This window comes from Molossus molossus, unplaced genomic scaffold, assembly GCF_014108415.1.
Source record: "Molossus molossus isolate mMolMol1 unplaced genomic scaffold, mMolMol1.p scaffold_m16_p_2, whole genome shotgun sequence".
Taxonomy (NCBI): Eukaryota; Metazoa; Chordata; class Mammalia; order Chiroptera; family Molossidae; genus Molossus; species Molossus molossus.
In genome coordinates, this window is record NW_023425355.1 from 144,278,651 (window position 1) to 144,299,914 (window position 21,264).

Sequence of the window (21,264 nt, forward strand, 5' to 3'; positions counted from 1 at the left end):
ACACACCTGCACCCGGGGCTGCCCTCCTCTACTTGCAGCCACGAGTCCTTCCCGGGACCTTCCTGAGTCCGTTAGCAGGGCCGGGGCTGCTCAGAACGTCACCCCAAACCCACCCGTGGGAACGGGCTCGGTCAACTGGGCAGGGTTCAAGGAATACAAAGTAGGCGGGCTGCACCCCACCACCCTGGGACCGAAGAGGGGGGCCCGGCCTTGCTGTGATGTGGGCGGAGGAAAATGACACTGTAACCCACGTGCTGACTCCTGCAGAGTGAAATGCAGCCTGTGTCCCAAAACAGCGGCCTGGCACATGGCGGGGACAGGGGCACCCATCACAACGAAGCATGCAGCAGCCACCCAGGGCTCAGGTGGCGTCGTTGCAACACGCGGCCAAGGCTGGGTCAGGACTCACCGTCCAAACTGCCCCGCGCCCTGGGCTCCGCCATCTGCAAATGCCCGCGTTCATCCCGGACCCCAAATCACAGCCAACCCGCCCTGGGCAAGAGGACACCCAGACTGACTTTCAGACAGCCAGCCTGAAATAACATCACGGAAAGAAACTGCGGAACACGCCCCGAGGACCGGCCCCTCGCACACGGCTGCTGTTGTACAGCCAACGGCTTCCCCCTTCAACGGCCGCCCTGGGAAGAGGGCCCCTCCGGTGGAGAAGGCGCACCTTTCTCCTCGTGGCGCCCGCGGGCCCACAGATGGAGCGGGGACGAAGAAAGGACACCCACCACGTTCTCTCATATCAAAATAGAGCAATTTATTCAAGACACTGAATATGATCTGTTGATTCTCTCTCAAAACAAATGGGCTGCGACACTCAGGGTGAGTCTGTCCTTCAGAGCGTGAGGGTGAGCGGCGGGAAACAGAACGGGCCACGTGGACGGGCGGGCGGAGGCGCCGACAAACGACATCTGGCTGGTACGTCTGACACAGACAATAAAAACCGCGGAAGCCAGAAGCCAGAACCTGGGCGAGTGCAGTGGCGGAGGGGACACGCCTGCCTTGGACAAGAACCACGATGTAAAAAAAAAAAAAAAGAAAAAAAAAAAGGCAGAACAGGGTTAAAAAGAGGAAAATGACCAGAACGAAGCAGACCCTTCCGTCGGACAAAGTGCAGGTGGCCGCTCCGTGACCGATCTCAGGACAGGAGGACACGGAGGTCCGCGGGCTCCAGTGGGCTCAGCAGCCGCGGGCGTGGCGTGCGGGGCGGGCCCTCGTTACGTCCCACCCACCGGAGAGGCGGGGGCTGGGCGTGGGCGTCTGCGCGGGATCCAGGTCACTTTTGGTCACGGACACGTAAGCATCCCCCACAAAGTCTAAGAGCTGTAAACAAGGGCAGTCACAGTACGCGCGGCCCCTGGGTCCCGCAGGCGGCCTGCTCCCGGCGACATGCTCCCGGCGCGAGCGCTGGACAGAGGCTGTCCCCGTGCCCGCTCGGGGATGGTTCGAGGTCGCGGTGAAGTCTCCCACTTGGTCCCCGTGGCCTCGGCAGGCTCTCAGTGGTGGCCAGCGATCCGGAACCAGAGACGTGGACAGTCCGCCTTCACACTGCCGGGTCCCCGCGTGGCCGCCACGGAGCCGGTGTGGTGCGCGGCCTCACGCCCCTCGGCTCCGACCTCACATGGCCAAGAGGCTCCGGTCTATCAAGTGGCCACGCGGTCACCTAGACCCTGGCTGCCGACCTTCCCTGTGAGGACTGTCTCCTGAAGCTCTTACCGTGCGCCCCGAGGCGCCCGACGGGTCCGGCCCAGGCCGACCCTCCGCAGCGCACCCTGTAGACTCGAGCACGTTTCCATTTGCGAGGGGACAGTGGTGGACTTTTGACCTTCGCCGAGGACCAGGTCACAGAGCCCAAAGAAAACACCCAAGACGTAAACAGCGCTCTCTGGTCTTCTCGGGTGGGGACTCAGGAACTCGCGTCTCCAAGGGGCGCCCAGTGCCGGGGGCTCAGGTACGGCGGGGCCTGGGCGCGCTCGCCGCCCTGACCATCCACGTTCAGCTCCGCAGACAGAAGCCATCCTCGGAATAGCACCGGGCGGAGCTGGGACAAGGCGGCGGAGCCTGCCCGCGGCCCCCTCCCGTCCCTCGTCCCTCGCTGTGCCCACGGGATAAGCCACGGTCCTTCTCCCAGGGCGAATCTCGAACACAGGTCCGTGTCGGGGTAAGACAGCACAAGGTCACCCGATCCTACGAAAGGACACTCCCGTAGGAACACAAAGCCATGTTTAATTGTTTAAAAAACAGTAAAAAGATTCAGTATTAAAAAAAGAAAACCTAGTCCCTTGGAGACGGTCGAAGGGATGGGTGACCTTCGACCGTTCACTCCCTTTCGGCTTGAAGGGCTGTCCTTCCCCGTTGGTGTCTGTCGCTGTCCGGCCAGGTGAGACCCGGAAGCCGCCAGGGGAGCTGTGCAAGGGCTCACCCAGGTGCTCCTGGGGCACGAGCGTCCTGTGAGTGACTCGCCACCAGCGGGGCCCCGAGCTGCCTCCACGGCTGGCTCCGTACCGCTGGGTGTGGGGCATGCCCCTTGGGGTCCGCTGCTGCCTTCATGTCCCTCCTGCGGCCACCCAGGTGGACACCCAGAGGTGCAGCCCCGCCCTCCTCCAAGGGCGGGGCCCTGCGGCCCGGAGGATACTCCGCTGCGCCCCCTGGTGCTGCCCGCCAGCGCCCCACCCGCCCGCGGCCGCAGGCAACGGGATCCGCCCCCGCACGCCCGCGCGTGTCTTCCTAGAATCTTTTAAAAATACGAAACCACACAGAGCTCTCTATGTCTGATGGCCATTTTAGGATTTTAAAATCGTTTTAACATAAAAATATTTTTTTTTTCCAAAAATACTCCAGGCTCTTTCTCTTATAAGTCATTTTTTTTTTCTCCTGTAAAAAGTCCCCCTGCCCTGCCTTCCTCCATAAAGCACTTGATTCGCGCCGACAGTGCCCTTGAGACCTAAGATCTGGAAGGGGCGTAAAGGGACCAGTGAGGGGGGCGGAGGGGGGATGGGGCGGGAAGGGGGCGGGGCCGGCAAACTGCGGCAGACTTTGCCCGGTGTCCTCGGTGTCCTGGAGGCTGACTCTACACCCACACGCGGTCGGAGGAAACAGGGGGAGGGGCGGTGATCAAAGGAAACCGGCCCCCTCGCCCCCACGACAGGACTGCCGTGGGCAGAACAGCCCCCGCACAAGGGAGGCCGCAGGACACGCACCGCGTCGGGACCCCGAGGTGGCGCATCTCATCGCTGCAGACTGGTCTGCGCGCGGCCTTCGCGCGGCAACCGCGGTGACCGCCCTGTTGGGGAGCAAGGCAGCACGCAGAGGACACCTTTTCCACCCCTTCTGGTTTATCACGGCATTTTCCTCTTTTCCTCGGTGTTGGCGCAGCTGTCCCCCTCCCTCCGCAGTCCTCGGAGCCTGTCTGGGGGGACCAACGGCGCAGCGTCCGGTGGGTGGCTCCGCTCTCTCTAAGCTGATGTCCCCGGTGGAAACCGTTCCCCCCCTGATAGGACTGTGTGTGTGTGTTTGAAACGTTTTGATGAGGACTATGACAAAACAGGCTCCCGTGGCCGGGGATGGGTTGGTTTCCAAGTCCACGCCCACGAGCCCGGCCGCCACGGGTGGGAGCCCACAGGATCGAGTCTCGGGTGCCAAAACGCCCACGCCCACGCCGGTCCGTCGGAACTCTCTCCGCTCCCGCAGACTGGTTTACTTCCGCAGATCCAAGACACACACCTGCAAGGAGAGAGCCTGTCACCTTCATGCCAGGACGGCTGCAGGGCCAGGCTGGCCAACCACAGAGCCCAGGGCGCACCAGGCCCGCCAGGGATGGTTTATGGATAAAGTTGTATTGGCACACAGTCAGGAACGTTCAGATGTTCAACAGGCTAGTGGGCGGCTGGGCCTCTGACCCCATCCCACCCCTGCAGTCACTAGCACAGAGGGACAGCAGGTCAAGGGCACAGCCGGGAACGAGCAAGGTGGCGGCAGCCGTGAGCAGGTGGCAGCGGCCCACGCACCTGGTGGCAGAGCAGAGGGCTACACAAGCCTGAGCTCACGGCCTCTGAGGACACCTGGGGCTACACAGACGCTCGGCCTCGAGCTCACGGCAACCCGAAGTGCAGGGGCCACCAAACAGCCAGACCCTCCTGGGGTCACCACAGGTGCCCGGGGCCCAGGATCCTGTGCAGCCCACGTCCTGCCTTTCCAGGGCGGGGCGCGAATGTGGGGCTGAGACAGGAACAAGCTTCTCGGCCTGGCTCTCGGCACAGCTGCCCGGCTTCTCCCCGCTCCGCCCGCCCCCTGCACCCCGCAAACCCGGGGCCGCTCACCGAGCCGTCGGAAGCGCTGGCGCCCACTTTGTCTCCCCGGGCGCTCCAGCACACCTCGAACACGCCGCCCGTGCCGCGGTAGCTGTGGACGAGGCTCCCACTCTGCAAGGCAAAGCAGTCCCCGTGACGCGAGGGCCCCGGGGAGCACGGGGGAGGGGGAGGGCACGTCCCGCTCCCCGCCCCCACGCGGCAGCACCGAAACTCAAACCCACAGGAGGGAAAAGGACCTTCGGCCACACTGGGGCTGTGCACGCGCCTCTCAGACTCCACCAGGGGGCTGACCCGTGACAACCTGCGGGACCCGCCTCTACGGTCCGGCCAGGACAGGCCTCCCGAGGGCCACTCCCAGCCAGGGACGGGGTGGTGAGCCCGCTAAGGAGGCGGGGAACCGGGGAGGAAGCACGTCAACAACATGAAGTAGATTTCTGTATTTCGGGAAGGCACCCTCTCCCCGAGGGTCAAGGAGATCTGGGATTTATAAAAAACGAGTGAGATCGTGTGGCAGGTTCTTGACAGCGGGCAGGAAGTACCTAATGCCCTTGCTCGATGCTGTCCCTTCACGAATCCACCCATCACCGTGTCCAGGGAGCACCTCGTGAAGGGACAGTTGAGCATGTTCTTCCCGGGCTGCATGTTCCCTGGGTGGCCCATCTGCGGGGCAGCAGGCTGCTTCCACTTAGGGCCCGCGCTCGCCTCTCCCGCCCCAAGAAGATGTAGTTTGTATGAGGCCGACCCGGGGAAGCCTGAGGTCTCAGTGGACCTCTGCCCCAGGGCGGTTAAGTTGGCTTGTGCACTACCAGCCCTTGCCACAAGGGGGCGTGGCTCACTACACACGTGCGGAAAGGTCAACTCAGCCAGAGAACCAGGAAGGAGGATGCATTAGAAGGGGGGCCCCAGGCCATTTAATCCATCCCAAGATCACAGAAAATGGGTCTCTGGCTATCTGCAGCAGCTCTGACCATTTCTCTCTCCCCTCAAGAGGAGAGAGCACAGGACAGAGGGTCCCCTGGGGAGTCTGCTGGCTGCGGCTCCGTCTGAGCGCACCGTCCCCACCGCACACGCCCCAGCTGCTGTTTGCAGCCCGGGTCACCAGACGTGACTCTGGGCGTCCCTCGGAGACAGGAATCGGGGTTACCTGAGTGTTCCAGATGTGCACACACTTGTCGAAGGAGCCGCTGGCCAGGTACTTGCCGTCGGGGCTGAAAGCGACGCTGTAGACAGGCTCCTGGTGCTTGGTGAGCGTGTGGATACAGACGCCACGCTCCACGTCCCACAGGCGGACCGTGGAGTCGAACGAAGCACTAGGAAGGCGGGAGGAAACCAACACAGACACACAGGGGTTCTTCTCCGTCCCACAGACACGTAACACATCATGCACGATTTTCCTTGTGCAGCCTTTATGGCTCCAGAGACAGCAGAGATGCTCTGTCGCATCTAAAACGTGACAGCGATACGCTGCCAACAAAGTCATACGTATAAAACCAACCCCTGCTTGCTGTCTCTTCTTTTCGGTGCTGTTATTGGGGAAACCTTGATTCCATGTCCATTTGTTTCTGCATTTCCTGTACATACACGCACAATAGATATGTCTGTAGAATCCATTACATTTTCTAAACTGCTCCTGCAATTTTATCTTATGTTATTTTTTTATCCTCACCCGAGGACATTTTTGCACTCATCTTCAGATAGAGCGGGAGGGAGAGAGGGAGGAAGAGAGAGGGAAATATTGACGTGAGAGAGACACATTGACTGGCTGCCACCCACACGATCTCAACTGGGGCTGGTGACAAACTGCATCTGAGGTACGTGCCCTTAGTGGGAACCGAACCTTGGTCTCTCTGGGCCACAGGCCAACGCTCTAACTGCTCAGCCAAACCAGCCAGGGCCTGGCTCCTACAATTTTAAACACAACCTTTGCCCGGCTGGTGTGGCTCAGTGGATTGAGCACCGACAGGTCCGGGCTGGATTCTGGCTCAGGGCACATACCTGGGTTGCGGGCTCCATCCCCAGTAGGGGGCGTGCAGGAGGCAGCTGATGGATGTTTCTCTCTCTCATGGATGTTTGTCTCTCTCTCCCGTCCTCTCTCTCTAAAAAGTTAATAAAAACATATTAGCCCTGGCCAGTTTGGCTCAGCAGTTAGAATGTCGGCCTGCGGTCCAGAGAGACCCGGGTTCAGTTCCCACTAAGGGCACGTACCTCGGTTACAGTCTGTCACCGGCCCTGGTTGGTCATGTGGGCGGCAGCCACTCGATGTGTCCCTTTCACGTCGATGTTTCTCCCTCTCTCTCCCTCCCCCTCTATCTGAACAAAAAAAATGGAAAAAAATATCCTCAGGTGAGGGTTAAAAAAAAAATTAAAAATAAATAAAACACAACATTTTTCGTTACCAACCGAAATATATGGGAAAATGGCAAATTAAGAGAATAAAAGTTTAATGCAATGGGAATTCAAATACAAGCACAGGCAAACATGCGATGGTACCCCCGCGAGCGGCACCTTCAGCTCTTCCTGTTCCCTCGATACAAGTACCATCTCCTGGCCATAACTTTCACGGGGTAACTTTTCTGTCCCCGCTGATAAAATAATTTCACAGCCACCGTGAGCAGGGCCGCCCGAGGGCCGCGCGAGACCGCGCTGGGAGTGAGCGTTCCCCTCTACCTTGCTAGCATGATGTTGGAGTTGGGGTTGCTGGTGGCCGGCCCGGTCGGACTCCACTTTATGGTATAGATCTCTTTGCTGTGAGCCTGCAGGTCATGGACACACGTGTCCTGCTTCATGCTCCAGATCTAGAGGACACAGTGGGAATCACGTCAGCAAAGCTGTTTCTCCAGCCAGGATCGGTTCAACGTCAGGCGTCCTGTGAGCACTGGTCAGTCTGGGGCCCCCGAGAGCTCGCCGGCCGGCGGGTCGCTGCCCAGGCCGGGGACGGGACAACGTCCTGGGTGCTGGTGGGAAGGCCACGGGGAAGGGGAGGCTCTCAGCATGATCCTCGAATGACCGACAGGCGTTAACCAAGTGACAGCGAGTCATCGAGTCACCAGCGGGGAGAACTTAGTGCAAGGGGAAACGTGTTTGTTATACAACGACCAGCCAGAGCAGCAGAACAGAGCACACACCCTGAGAGTACACGGGGGAGTCTCGGACGAACAGCCCACCCCTTTGGGCCCCGTTACCTTTAACGTCATGTCGTCCGAGCAGGACGCTAGCAACATCCCCGAAGGATCCCACTTGATGGCGTTGACTTCGTTCTGAAAGACAGGCAAGGATTTTACAAAGAAATACAGGTGCCTGAGTAGGTACCAGGACTGTCCAGCAGGGGGCAGGAGCACGCCATCATCTATGCAGAGTCTATTCATAGTCACCCTGGTCTAGGCACCAGGTGACCCTGAGGCTAAATCCTGGAGGATGAAGAAAAATATAGCCCGCGGGATGCCCGGCCAGTGTGGCTCAGGGGTTGAGCATCAACCCTGCACTAAGAGGTCGCCGGTTCGATTCCCGGGCAGGGCACATGCCCAGGTTGTGGGCCCATCCCCAGTGGGGGCGTGCAGGAGGCGGCCAGTCCATGTTCTCTCTCACTGATGTTTCTATCTCTCCTTCTCCCTTCCTCTCTCTAGAATCAATAAAGGAAAAAGAAAACAGCCCGCAGGCAAGACAGAAGGGGCCACAGGTTTTAAGGACACGGCAGCCTGGGGGTGGGGACGGCATGCCAGGCACGGCGCACTCAGGAACAAAGGTGGGAGCAAGGCTTCTAGTAAAAGCATGGGACAGTCCAGGGTTCGAGGACAAACAAGCTTAGACTGGAAAAATTTTAAACATAATAAAAATAAAGAGAAGGCTCAGCTTATGGCCACAACGGGATGCCTAACAGGACAACTGGCATCCGGGTCCAAACAGCATCTTTCAGAAGCAGGGACCCGTGGGGACAAAAGTCGGAAAGGGTCCAGCAAGCAGGAGCCGGGGACAAGGAAACGTGTGAGTCCTGTTTGTAGGAAGGGGTGTGGCGAGAGTCGGGTGTGGGCACGCTGCAGGTGTGAGGGGTTCAAACACAGCAGGACGCCCAGGGTGCTGAGCTGCCGGGGTCTCGGCCACCACAGGGTCTGCTCCTGCGAGGCCACGACGAGCCTCAGGTGTCACACTAAGAGCTTCGATGAAAAGCCAGCCGGCGCCTGGCCTTCCTGGACTGAGTGTTGACATTTCCCACCAACTTCAGGAACATTGGCTACGCCTACGATCTCCCTTCAGATGCCTTAGCCTTTCGTTTGTCATCTCCAGTCTGCCGTTAAACCCGCCCGCAGAGATTTTTATTTCAGACACTACGTCCTCGTTCTGAGATTGCCACCTGACAGCTTTGTAAGGATATAGTTTTCCTTTCTCTGCTGACATTCCCCATCTGTCCACTCATTCCGAGCAGCCTCTCCTTTATGTCCTCATGCATCTGCCCGGTAGCTACTTTAAGTCTTTCCTCCAACATACAACATCGGGCTCGTCTCAGGCTCTGTGTCTTCTCCGCTGCAGGCCCAGAACTGGGTTCATCCACCGACCGGAGATACTACGGCAGCCCCGGCAGCAGAAGGCTGGGGATGAACTGGTCGGCCGTCCGGCTGGGCCCGCGCCCAGGAACGCGAGCCCGCCACCAGGACGGGCACTCACCGTGTGTCCCTGGAAGGTTTTGACGGGGCGGTCGCAGCCGAGCCTGCACACGTGGATGCACATGTCTGTGCTGCAGGACGCGAAGGTCGTGTTGTTCTGCCAGTCCACGTCCAGGGCGGGCGCTGTGGGCAGGAGCAGAGGGCTGCACTGGCCACCTGGGCACACAGCTCGGGCGTGCGCAACGACAAGCACAGTCCCAGAGGCTGATCTGGTCACACGACACAAACGGCGGTTCCCCGTGTGCACAGAGCCTCGGCCCACACAGGACGCCGCCTGCATCTGAAGGGACGACCGGACGCTCTGCAGAGACCCCCCCCCCCGAGGCGTCACGTGCTCAGGGCGCCGAGGCTGGCCGCCTGGCACAGGTAAGAAAGGGCAGGTGAGCAGCGGGAGCCCCCGCCTCTGCCCCTGGCTGCGTCCGGGCGGACCGCTGTGGCGGGCTGAGGTACGTGTGTTACAGACGCAGGACGGAAAGGGAGAGGGAAGCAATTTCATGCCCTATGTTCAGGATATCCCAATTTAAAAAACCTCACAGGGTCCGGCCACTGTGGCTCAGGGGTTGAGCATCGACCCTGCACCAAGAGGTCGCCGGTTCGATTCCTGGTCAGGGCACATGCCCAGGTTGTGGGCCCGATGCCCAGTGGGGGGCGTGCAGGAGGCGGCCAGTCCATGTTCTCTCTCATCGATGTTTCCCTCTCTCTCTCCCTCTTCCTTCCTTTCTCTCTAAACTCAATAAAGAAAAATATTTAAAAAATAAACAGTCACAGAACACATTACCACACCCCAATAGTTGAAAGGTACTTAAGAGTTTACAAGGACCGTTGGGGACACACTTGGCCCCTGTGAGTGTTCTCGGGTCCAGGTGGCTGAGGGTTTTGTGGGTGAAGCCCCCCGTCACGGCGCCCCCCTCACTGCCCCGACCTCCCTTGGCCTACTCGGCATGCTCATTCTCTCCCGAGCCGTCCTCGCTGGCAGAAGCAGAGGGTGAGGTTCCTGCCCGCCCTGCTCCCAGGTTCCCATCCGCCGAGTCCCTCTCCGAGTCCCTGTGGGCTTCCCAGAAGCAGGTCAGCAGGGCCGTGTGGGGAGCGCTGGCTGCCTCGGGCCACGCCAACATCAGTCCCCTCTCCTCCCGCAGGCGTTAAACAAGAGGCACCCCGTCCGCGTGTCCACTGTCCAGAGCTGCGTAACCGCAGGGACGGGCCCGTAGCTCCCACGTCCACGGCAGGCCCGCGTGGAAGTTGTGGGTGGGAGGATGTGGCTGGGTCGGCCCTGGCGTGTTCAGCAGCCACAGGCCTCCCTCCGTGGCCCACCCCAGGGCGTGTCTCATGCGGCCCCGGGCTCCCGGCACATGGCCCACGGGTGCCCAGCGGAAGGAAGGAAGGAACCAATCAGCTTGGACAGAAGCAGGACCCGTGGGTCACGGGGAAGCCACGTGGAGGATGCCGGGGCAGCCAGCGCAGCCCAGATGAGCCTCAGCACGCTCGGAAGGGGGCCAGCTGGGAGGCGGCCGCACCGGCTGTACCCGGGGGTGCCTGCTGGCCCTTATCATCCGAAGAGGGGGCCCTCTGCACTCCGGTGCTGGCCCCGCTCTGAGTCGGCCACCAGGACCCTGGGGGTCCCCCAGGCAACCTCGGCCTTCAGTGTGGGTGCCCGACAGGGACAGGCTCAGCCACCTGCGGGTCTGCACGCCCTCCCTGCCCACCGTGGGCCGGCTTCGAGTCAGCACCCTTCTGGGCTCGGCCGGGCTGTTCTTTGCTTTCCCCCAATTTCCAACTCTGGAATGCTTCCGGAGTACAGGAAGTGGAGGTGACGGAGAGGCCGTGCCCCTTCAGCCGGCTCCCCAGGGGTTGCATTTCCTGGCCCTGAAGTAGGACGTCAAGACCAGGGTGCTGACATGGGTACAGTGTCCTTTACCACGGGGGCCCCATGTGGGACCGCCACACGCCGACGTGCACAAAGGTGTCCCTCTGACACTCAGCCCCCACGGCCCTCCCCGCCCCCCGGACTCAGGCTCGAGCCCCGTTCATTTCCACAACTCCGTCATCCCCAGAGTGTCACACGGATGGAGCTGTGCAGCCCGCGGCCTCTGAGGGCGGCCGTCCCCGCAGCCCGGCGCCTGCGCGACCTCCCCACGCCACCCTGGGTCATCAACGCGCACCAGGGCTGCCTTTCCTCCCGGGCTGAGGGGCTTTCCACAGCCTGGCTCGGAGCCAACGCTTCCTGCCCACGGCCACCGAGGGTGCCCAGCAGGCCCGCGGGGGGGAACCGACCCCGCCAGGCCCTGTCTCCGGTGAGCCCGGCAGAGAAGTTCTCAAGGCTCCGGAAGGACTCCCACAGCCCTCGTGCCTGCGCCCCGCCTGCAGAGCTCACTCCCTGCCCGCCTTCCACAGTCTCTGGCACACCACCCGACACACGCACACGTGCACACCACCCGACACACATGTACACACACCACCCGACACACACGCACACGTGCACACCACCCGACACACATGTATGCACACACCACCTGACACACATGTACGCACACACCACCCGACACACACGCACACGTGCACACCACCCAACACACATGTACACACACCACCCGACACACATGCACACGTGCACACCACCCGACACACACGCACACGTGCACACCACCCGACACACATGTACACACACCACCCGACACACACGCACACGTGCACACCACCCGACACGCGCACCCCACCCGACGCACATGCACCACCAGACACACACACACACACGCACCCCACCCGACACACGCGCACACCACCCGACACACGCACACACACCACCTGACACACGCACACGTACACACCACCCGACACATGCACGCACACCACCCAACACACACGTACGCACACCACCCGACACAAATGTACGCACACGTGCACACCACCCGACATACACACACACACCACCCGACGCACACGCACATGTGCACACCACCCGACACACGTACACACACCACCCAACACACACACACACGCACATTACCCGATACACACACCACCCGATACACACACACCACCCGACACACACGCGCACACCACCCAACACACACCGCCCAACACACATGTACATACCACCCGACACACACACACCCGACGCACATGCACACCACCTGACATGCACACACCACTCGACACACATGTGACACACACAAGCACACACCACCCAACACACGCATGCGCACCCGACACACAAGCACACACCACCCGACACACACATGCACACCACCTGACGCACGCACACATCCGTCAGGAAGACACTGCCCCTTGTGAGCCCCGGGGCAGGGACACATGACGTATCTCCTGAGAGCTCACGGACTCTCAAGGGTGGTCACTGTCTCTGTTTTCCTGCCTCTAATGACAGGATTGAGTCACAGACGTCGGGGAGCAGGTGCAAACTGGTCTCCGGATCCCTCGCTGCCCCACACACAAAGGGCCGTGGCTAGGGCCACACCAGCAGCCACACACACACACACACACACACACACAGGAAAGACTTTCTGCCGCAGGGCTGACCCTACTCCCTTGGATTGCATCTGGGCACTAGGTTTCTGGAAGGTTCCCAGCATTCCCTAACCGATGCCTAACTTCTCTTCTGTACCTAAACGCACAGATGTAGCGGATGCTGGGTTCCTTCCAGGAGCCTGGAGTCTGGTACAAGCCAGGCAGAGTGCCTACAGGACAGCCCGCGACTAAACCCCGACATCGGGCTCCAGCCAGCGCCCCTGGAGGACTACCCTTCACTCGGACTGTCGCACCTTGCTGCTGGGGGCATCTGGCCGCCCCAGGGGACTCCCCTGGGAGAGGATCCCAGGAAGCACTGGGCCCCCCTGTGCCTCTCCCCCTGGCTGATTCTGCCCTGTGTCCTTTTGCTGGGATAAACCTGAGCTGTGAATCTCCGGATCTGGCCAGGGTCTCGGGGACCCCAGCACAGCCCCCGGGGGCCTGCAGGAGAAAGGCGGCCACACTGGACTCAGGACCGGTTCCCCGCAGTGTTCCTGACGTTCCGATGCTGTGCAATGTACCCCTTGTAAACGCAAGGGCAGTGCCCACCACAAAGTGGGTCTCCTCTGGCAGCTCCACCCAGGGACACAGCCCTCTGAGCAGTCAACGTTCCCTCACGGGGCACTTCTCAGGGACCCGGGGTTATGACCTTCGAATTACGAAACAAAGACAGAGACTCACCGGAATGAAACGGAAACTGCTGTTTGGCTTCTCCCGTGTGCGCATCCCAAATTATGGTCGTCTGTGCCCGCAAACAGAAAGACAACGTTAGTGACCACCCTTCTCGCCGAGTCTGCTCTGGAAGAATGCACCGCAGACGAGGCATGAGCCCTTCTCTGTGCCCGCTCTGCCCAGCGGACAGGAAGTGACCACACAGGGGCTGTTTCCTAGGAAGCACTCCAATGAGCCCTGGCCATGTGTTCAGTGGTTAGAGCATCGGCGCACGAACTGAAGGGCTGTGGGTTCAATTCCCCGTTCCCCAACCCGATCAGGGCACGTGAAGGCGGTCACGCATCCATGTCTCTCCCTCCCTCCCTCCCTGCTACTCTCTCTGACGGGCAGCATTAAAATATCCTCAGGTGAACATTAACCAAAAAAAAAAGAAACTGTTAAAACTATTTTAATGACACATTTTAGTTCACTCCAGTATGGCTGAAACATTGTTTCAACATGCGATCAACATGTATCTGTTCATGAGATACTCGGCAGTCTTTCTGGTCGAGGTCCGTGGAAGCCAGTGTGTTCCCTGTGTAACAATTCCCCGGCACGCGGGTTGGAGGCCATGCCACGAGCCCCAGCCGTGGTGACTGATCTCCGTGGGGGTCCCCCTCCCCCATCACTAAAGCTTATCTAAGTGTCTTTTCCAAGCGAAGGGCTAAAGAAGGAAAAGGCGTTTCTGAAAACCGTCCTGACCGTCCTTCGCGCCCTGAACCGGGGACAGCAGACACGGCGGACCAATCGAGTCGCACTGGGGGAGGCACCACCCACGGGTCTGTAAGTCTGCGGGAAATGACCGTTTCCCCGGAAAACAAAGTCAACCATCGGTTCTCACGAACCTACTGGTGCTGGGAGACAGGGAAGCAGCCGGGGGCCGCTCGGTGAAATCACTGGGAACCCATCTCGATCCACCGACTTCACAGAAACCCGCGCACCCCCGCCGCGGACCCCACAGCTCGTGTACACGGAACTGGTGATGCGCTACGCCGCCGCCGCGGACCCCACAGCTCGTGTACACGGAACTGGTGATGCGCTACGCCGCCGCCGCGGACCCCACAGCTCGTGTACACAGAACTGGTGATGCGCTACGCCGCCGCCGTGGACCCCACAGCTCGTGTACACAGAACTGGTGATGCGCTACGCCGCCGCCGCGGACCCCACAGCTCGTGTACACAGCACTGGTGATGCGCTACGCCGCCGCCGCGGACCCCACAGCTCGTGTACACGGAACTGGTGATGCGCTACGCCGCCGCCGCGGACCCCACAGCTCGTGTACACGGAACTGGTGATGCGCTACGCCGCCGCCGCGGACCCCACAGCTCGTGTACACAGAACTGGTGATGCGCTACGCCGCCGCCGCGGACCCCACAGCTCGTGTACACAGCACTGGTGATGCGCTACGCCGCCGCCGCGGACCCCACAGCTCGTGTACACGGAACTGGTGATGCGCTACGCCGCCGCCACAGACCCCACAGCTCGTGTACACAGCACTGGTGATGCGCTATGCTGCCGCCGCGGACCCCACAGCTCGTGTACACAGAACTGGTGATGCGCTACGCCGCCGCCGCGGACCCCACAGCTCGTGTACACAGCACTGGTGATGCGCTACGCTGCCGCCGCGGACCCCACAGCTCGTGTACACAGAACTGGTGATGCACTACGCCGGCCGGTCGTAGGCAATTTCAGAGGAAATACGCAAAGCAGTGGGTGGGTTTGAAACCTGATGCTCTGCGTTTCAGGTCCGCTCTAGGCCAATGACCATCGTTTGTGCCTTTGTTTGGTGGGTCCACCCTTTTCTTCACCCACTCACAAACCAAGCTGGGGCTGCAGGGGACATCTACTCCCGATTCGGACGCAGTTCCCCCACTGCACGGGTCACCGCACCGTGATCGGATGCTCACGTTACACAGACGCTGCACACAGCATGAGTTCCACGGGGGCTTTTCCGAATCTGAAATACCCTTGGGCCCCTCCGGGGACGCTCCCAATGGAGGCCAACGCATGCCCGTAAATTACACTTCCTCCCGGGGTTCGACTTTCTGAAGGTTGTTATTTCTGCCGTGGCGGACCAATAAAGTGATGACCCGAAGACGAAGAGTTTCAATGCTGGCTGGACCCAGGGCCCACTTCCAACCCTCGCCCACGCCACATCAGTGTGCCCAGGCAAGTCCACACGCCTCTCCGGGACCCGGGACCCGGGTCCAAGTGCCTGCCTCCTACCCTGCAGCACTAAATGGACCGACACAGGCGGCAAAGTGCTCGTTAGGTTCCTGATCATTCGCACAAAGTATCTGAATAGCTCCATCAGCAGTGCTGACGGCCAGCCAGGTACAAGACACAGGGGTGTGTGGGGGGAACCTGTGACGTAGGGCCCCTCGGCGAAAACTCATGGTAGTTTCACGAGAGCCTCTATCTGGTGGGTCATCCACCGCTTCTCAGATGTTTATGTTAGACCTGAGGCGGCCAAGTCTGAGCTAAGTGTTTACTGGCTGCAGGGAGCGAGCCGGTGGGGCTCAGTGGCTGAGCATCGACCCTGCACCAAGAGGTCGCTGGTTCGATTCCCGGTCAGGGCAGAGGCCCAGGTTGTGAGCCCGATCCCCAGTGGGGGGTGTGCAGGAAGCGGCCAGTCCATGTTCTCTCTCATCGATGTTTCTCTCTCTCCCTCTCTCTAAAATCAATAAAGGAAAATTATTAAGGAAAAAAAAAAAAAGAATGCACCATTCACTGACCTAGAGGGTTACACAGGACTTAACTCGTTCCGGAAGGCTTGTTCAAGAAGAGAGTTAGGCCCTGGCCGGTTTGAGCGTCGGCCTGCGGTCCAGAGAGACCCGGGTTCGGTTCCCGCTAAGGGCACGTACCTCGGTTGCAGTTTGTCCCCGGCCCTGGTTGGTCGTGCGGGTGGCAGCCACTCGATGTGTCCCTTTCACATCGATGTTTCTCTCTCTCTCTCTTCCCCTCTCTCTCTCCCGCTCTATCTGAACAAAAAAATGGAAAAATGTCCTCGGGTAAGGATAAAGAAGAGAGTTAGTTGCCCTGGCCGGTTTGGCTCAGCGGTTAGAGCGTCGGCCTGCGGTCCTGAGAGACCCGGGTTCGGTTCCTGCTAAGGGCGCGTACCTCGGTTGCAGTTTGTCTCCGGCCCTGGTCAGTTGTGCGGGTGGCAGCCACTCGATGTGTTCCTTTCGCATCGATGTTTCTCTCTCTCTCTCTCTGTTCCTCTCTCTCCCTCCCACTCTACCTGAACAAAAAATGGAAAAATGTCCTCCGGTGAGGATAAAAAAATAAAATAAAAAAAAAGTAGAGAGTTAGTAAAAAACCGAATCATGTTTTTTCCCATTAGAAATCATGAAAACTGAATTAATTCAGTTCAGACCCCCCCAAATGATTCCCTGTTCCAACCTTTCTTATATACAGTACAGGCCTAATGCACTGCTTAATCTAGAAACAAACACTGCTTTCTTAAATGTATCGAACCACGCCCTGCTGGCCTTAGAGGAACCGCTCCCTGTCCGGTCTCAGGGTGTGCTTCCGGACGCGGCACGCTGCCTTGTTCCCGCGTGACTGCCTCCCAAATGCTGTCTCTGGCTGACTGCTTTTGTTTATCCAAACCCACAACAGTTTTCCTACCGCCTCCGCGGCCTTTGATCATTGTTTCCTTCACACCCTTCGCGGCATCAGCCACTCTGACGGCCTCTTTATGTTTTAAAATTGTGCTAATCGCCAGTTCACCAGCAATCGAAGCAAAACAACAACATCATCAAAAAAACCCCGAAGTCGAAGCACAATTTTCCGAACCGTAAACTGACTCATTTTCTGGTTCAAGAACCGAGGTTTGACTGTTCTCCGTTGCGGGTTCGGCACACGTATGTCGGCCCAGGGCTGGGTGGTGAATACTTTTGGCTGAGGCTGAACTGACCAGGCACCTCAAGGAAGTGGGGGCCGCTCTGCCCAAGCCCTGGGGGCCGCATGACAAAGGAAGATGACGTGTCATCACGAGCGCTCGGGTCACAGCCGCCGGGCAAACCGAGCACCACCCGCGTTGCCTCGACTTCTGATGGGGACGCAGAAGACCTCACGATTCCCGGGCTCCGCGACGTCACCTAGGGCTCCAAAGCCAACGGGCGCTGACAGATCAAAGGGGTACGTGAAGCGGATACTCACCTTGTCCACGCCTGCGCTCAGAATGTAATTCCCCTTTTTGTTCCACTTCAACGCGAAGATGGGGCCCTTGTGCTGGCCTAGGGTGCTGGCCAGGTTACCTGTGTGGGAGCAGACAGCGAGCTCAGAGCCGCCGGGGCCCGTTGGCAGCGCGACCCCACGCCACGACAGCTGTGCCGCGGCCGAGGCCGAGGGCGGCAGGACTCACCGTCTTCCGTCCATATCCTTGCAAAACCGTCATAGGAACCGGTGGCCAACAGCGTCCCGTCGCTCTGCGGGCCAGAAAGAAACAGACTCACAGAGTCGGCTTCGCGGGGGCCATTCCCACACCGCGAAGAGAGCCCCCCGCCCCAGGGCTAGAACATCCCGACATCCACGTGGTCCCCAGTTCAGAGACGCAGCAACCCCGATGACGAGTTACCCCCACACCTCTTCTATGAACATGTAAGCCGTGCGGAGCAAGGGGGAGACAAGGAAACCTGGGGGGGGACAAGGAAACCCTGGGGCGGCCATTCGCCCCGATGACATCATGAGAAATACCACACGGAAACGTGTAGTGAGAGACTGGAGACTTTAGTGAGCTTTCAACGTGTTTCTACATGAAGGAAGTGACAGTGTGTGATGAAATGACGGAGCAGAAACACCAGAGAGCAGTGTGCCTCAGCCCAGGTAGCGCTCAGGAACAGGCCCATGACACCAGCACCCCCGGGCCACCTTGGAGCCCCCAGCACCCCTGGGCCCACCTCGGAGGCCCACCTCGGAGCCCCCGGCACCCCGGGCCCACCTCGGAGCCCCCGGCACCCCCAGGCCCACCCCGGAGCCCCCGGCACCCCCAGGCCCACCTCGGAGCCCCCGGCACCCCGGGCCCACCCCGGAGCCCCCGGCATCCCCGGGCCCACCCCGGAGCCCCCGGCACCCCCGGGCCCACCTCGGAGCCCCCGGCACCCCGGGCCCACCTCGGAGCCCCCGGCATCCCGGAGCCCCCGGCACCCCCGGGCCCACCCCGGAGCCCCCGGCACCCCCGGGCCCACCTCGGAGCCCAGATGTCCGGTGCCCTGGCTGGAGGTGCTTACGTTCCAGTCCAGCGAGGTGACGTCCTTGTTGCTGGGCACGTCGTGCCCCCCTTCCCGGATGCAGTGTCTCAGCACGAGCTGCGTGGAGGCCCCGTTGCTGTTCTCGTTCAGGTTCCAGATGCGGGCGGTCGAGTCTCCGGACCTGTGGGCGGAAGCACACGGCTCTCAGCCCACCCACGGGTTTCTCCTCCTGTCCCCAGTGCCACCCTCTTCCGTGCCCTCGAGCACTTGTCACACTCGGAGGCACCCGAGGGAGGGAGGGCAGCTCGGGCGCCCGCCTCGGGCTGCACCCCTGGGACGGTGCCCGGGCAGCTAAGGGGAGGGCGCGCCCCACGGGCAGCACCGCGGAGCGGAGGGGGCGCCCCCGGCTGGCGTCCTTACCCGGAGGCCAGGAGGTCGCTCACGGGGTTCCAGGCACAGATGAACACCTCGGACTCGTGGCCCCGAAGGACCGTGGCTTTGTTGGGTGGGATCTCCACGTCCACATCGATTTCCATGGGTTTCGAATGGTTATCTGTCGTGGAAAACGGGAGAAGACACATGGAGGCCCGCGCGGGAGAAGCGTCACCCGTACCTGCAGGTCTATGAACAGCCTCTTTCGAATTTCATTTTCTTTACTGACTTTAAGAAAGAGGAAAGGAGAGAGAGAGAAGCATCGATGAGAGAGAACATCGATGGGCCGCCTCCTGCAGGCCCCCCGCTGGGGATCAGGCCCACAACCCAGGCATGTGCCCTGACCAGGCATTGAACCAGCGACTACTTGGTGCAGGGTGGACCTCAACCACTGAGCCACACCAGCTGGGCTTTTTAAAAAGAATTTTATTTTCTTTATTGATTTTAGAGAAAGAGGAAGGGAGAGGAAGAGATAGAAACATCGATGACAGAGAACATCGATTAAAACCGCCTCCTTCGCCCTGGCCGGTTTGGCTCAGCGGTTAAAGCGTCGGCCTGCGGTCCAGAGAGACCCGGGTTCGGTTCCCGCTAAGGGCCCGTACCTCACTTGCAGTCTGTCCCCGGCCCTGGTTGGTCGTGCGGGTGGCAGTCACTCGATGTGTCCCTTTCAGGTCGATGTTTCTCTCTCTCTCTCTCTCCCTCCCACTCTATCTGTACAAAAAATGGAAAAATGTCCTCTGGTGAGGATAAAAATAAATAAATAAATAAATAAAAATAAAAAGAATTTTATTTTCTTTATTGATTTTAGAGAAAGAGGAAGGGAGAGGGAGAGATAGAAACATCGATGACAGAGAACATCGATTAAAACCGCCTCCTTCGCCCTGGCCGGTTTGGCTCAGCGGTTAGAGCGTCGGCCTGCGGTCCAGAGAAACCGGGGTTCGGTTCCCGCTAAGGGCCCGTACCTCACTTGCAGTGTGTCCCCGGCCCTGGTTGGTCGTGCGGGTGGCAGCCACTCGATGTGTCCCTTTCACGTCGATGTTTCTCTCTCTCTCTTCCTCTCTCTCCCTCCCACTCTGTCTGAACAAAAAATGGAAAAATGTCCTCGTGTGAGGATAAAAAACAAAAAACAGCCTCTTTCTACGCAGTATCATGTCTGATGACTGCAGCCCAACCCCGGCTGGTGTGTCGCAGGGACGACGTTTCGTTTATTCCCCACGCCCAGGGAGGGCGAACGCAGGTTTACGGCCGGGAGCGAGCAAAACGTTTATTCTCCCGTGATTACTTATTCGCTACTGTATTATTGTTTAAAGTTTTCTTTTGGTCAATCCTCACCGGAGGATCGATTTTTTCCTTTGATTTGTAGAGAAAGTGGAAGGGTGGTGGGAGAGAGGGAAAAATAGAAACATGGATGAGAGAGAGACACAGCAATTGCCTGCTTCCCGCACACACCCCAACGGGGCCGGAGGATCAAACCTGCAACCCAGGTACGTGCCCCCTGACTGGGGACCCATTGGTGCGTGGGCCGGGGCTCTAACCACTGAGCCGCCAGCCAGGGCTGCGTTATGTCCCCAGGGACACCTGTGACCTGCTTTTGCCCCACCTGTATGGTACGAATATTCCAGATTTGACAGAGGAGTAGAAACAGCCATTTGTTGTCCATAAGCAAGTGCGAGCTAGTGTCTAACGATCGTGGGAAGGGACAGGCGTGGACAGAGGACCACGGACAGCTGGCTGGAGCACAGCCCCAGGCGCCCGAGCTCCGGCGGGACACAGCGTTTCTGGGGGCACCGTGTCAGGTGTTAGCTCACCTGTGAAGCTGAACGGCAGATGGCGTCCCTCTCTCGGAATGCCCCCCCGCCCCCGGCCTTCGAACACCCGTGTTTTCTCGAGACTCCAGTGCGGTTTTCTGAGTGGGGCCACCGTCACCTCAGACGTCTCAAGCCAAGTAGAACCAAGAGCCTTTCTAACCGAGGAGGCCCACCCGGGTTGGAGCCTGCCGCCGGGCCCGGGGTTCCTGGCCAGGCCTGGGACGGAGCGGACAAGCCACACTCAGTGACACCAAGAGAATCATCTTAAAGATGGTTGTTCCCACCCAAGTGGCAGATACACCTAGGTTGTGGGTTCAATCCCCAGCCAGGGCCCAGACAAGAATCAACCCATGACTGCATCCACCGGTGACGTTAATCAATTAATGAACATCGACACATTCATGTTCTCTCTCTCTCCCTTCTTCTCTCTAAAATCAATCGGTAAAGAAACAGAAGTTTGAGAAGGTCCTGTCCTGGCAGACACACAGACGTCTCGAAGCTCGCCCGTGGCAAGTTCGTTTCTGCGAGGCAAGGCCAGGAAAAGATGCCGTCTGGGTCCTTCCTGTGATCTTCGAGACCCGAGGGCTGCACGCCACGCCCTGGGGTCCGCGCCACCCCCTTT

At 59.8% G+C, this 21,264-nt stretch overlaps 1 protein-coding gene across 8 annotated transcripts in view; it reads right to left on the bottom strand.

Annotated features, from left to right (window-relative positions):
* Positions 1-3,003: 3,003 nt before the first annotated feature.
* Positions 3,004-21,264, bottom strand: part of TBL1X (transducin beta like 1 X-linked) — a 162,442-nt gene continuing 144,181 nt past the window's right edge. For all 8 annotated transcript variants that reach the window (XM_036271778.1, XM_036271774.1, XM_036271775.1 and 5 more), the window contains 11 exons: positions 18,823-18,955; positions 18,442-18,583; positions 17,577-17,640; positions 17,372-17,469; positions 13,178-13,238; positions 8,976-9,097; positions 7,499-7,573; positions 6,984-7,111; positions 5,461-5,626; positions 4,326-4,427; positions 3,004-3,729 (listed from right to left, as the gene is read on the bottom strand). In XM_036271778.1, the coding sequence (XP_036127671.1) occupies positions 3,703-3,729; positions 4,326-4,427; positions 5,461-5,626; positions 6,984-7,111; positions 7,499-7,573; positions 8,976-9,097; positions 13,178-13,238; positions 17,372-17,469; positions 17,577-17,640; positions 18,442-18,583; positions 18,823-18,955 (1,118 nt within the window). In that variant the 3' untranslated portion in view covers positions 3,004-3,702. The remainder of the gene's footprint in view (positions 3,730-4,325; positions 4,428-5,460; positions 5,627-6,983; positions 7,112-7,498; positions 7,574-8,975; positions 9,098-13,177; positions 13,239-17,371; positions 17,470-17,576; positions 17,641-18,441; positions 18,584-18,822; positions 18,956-21,264) is intronic.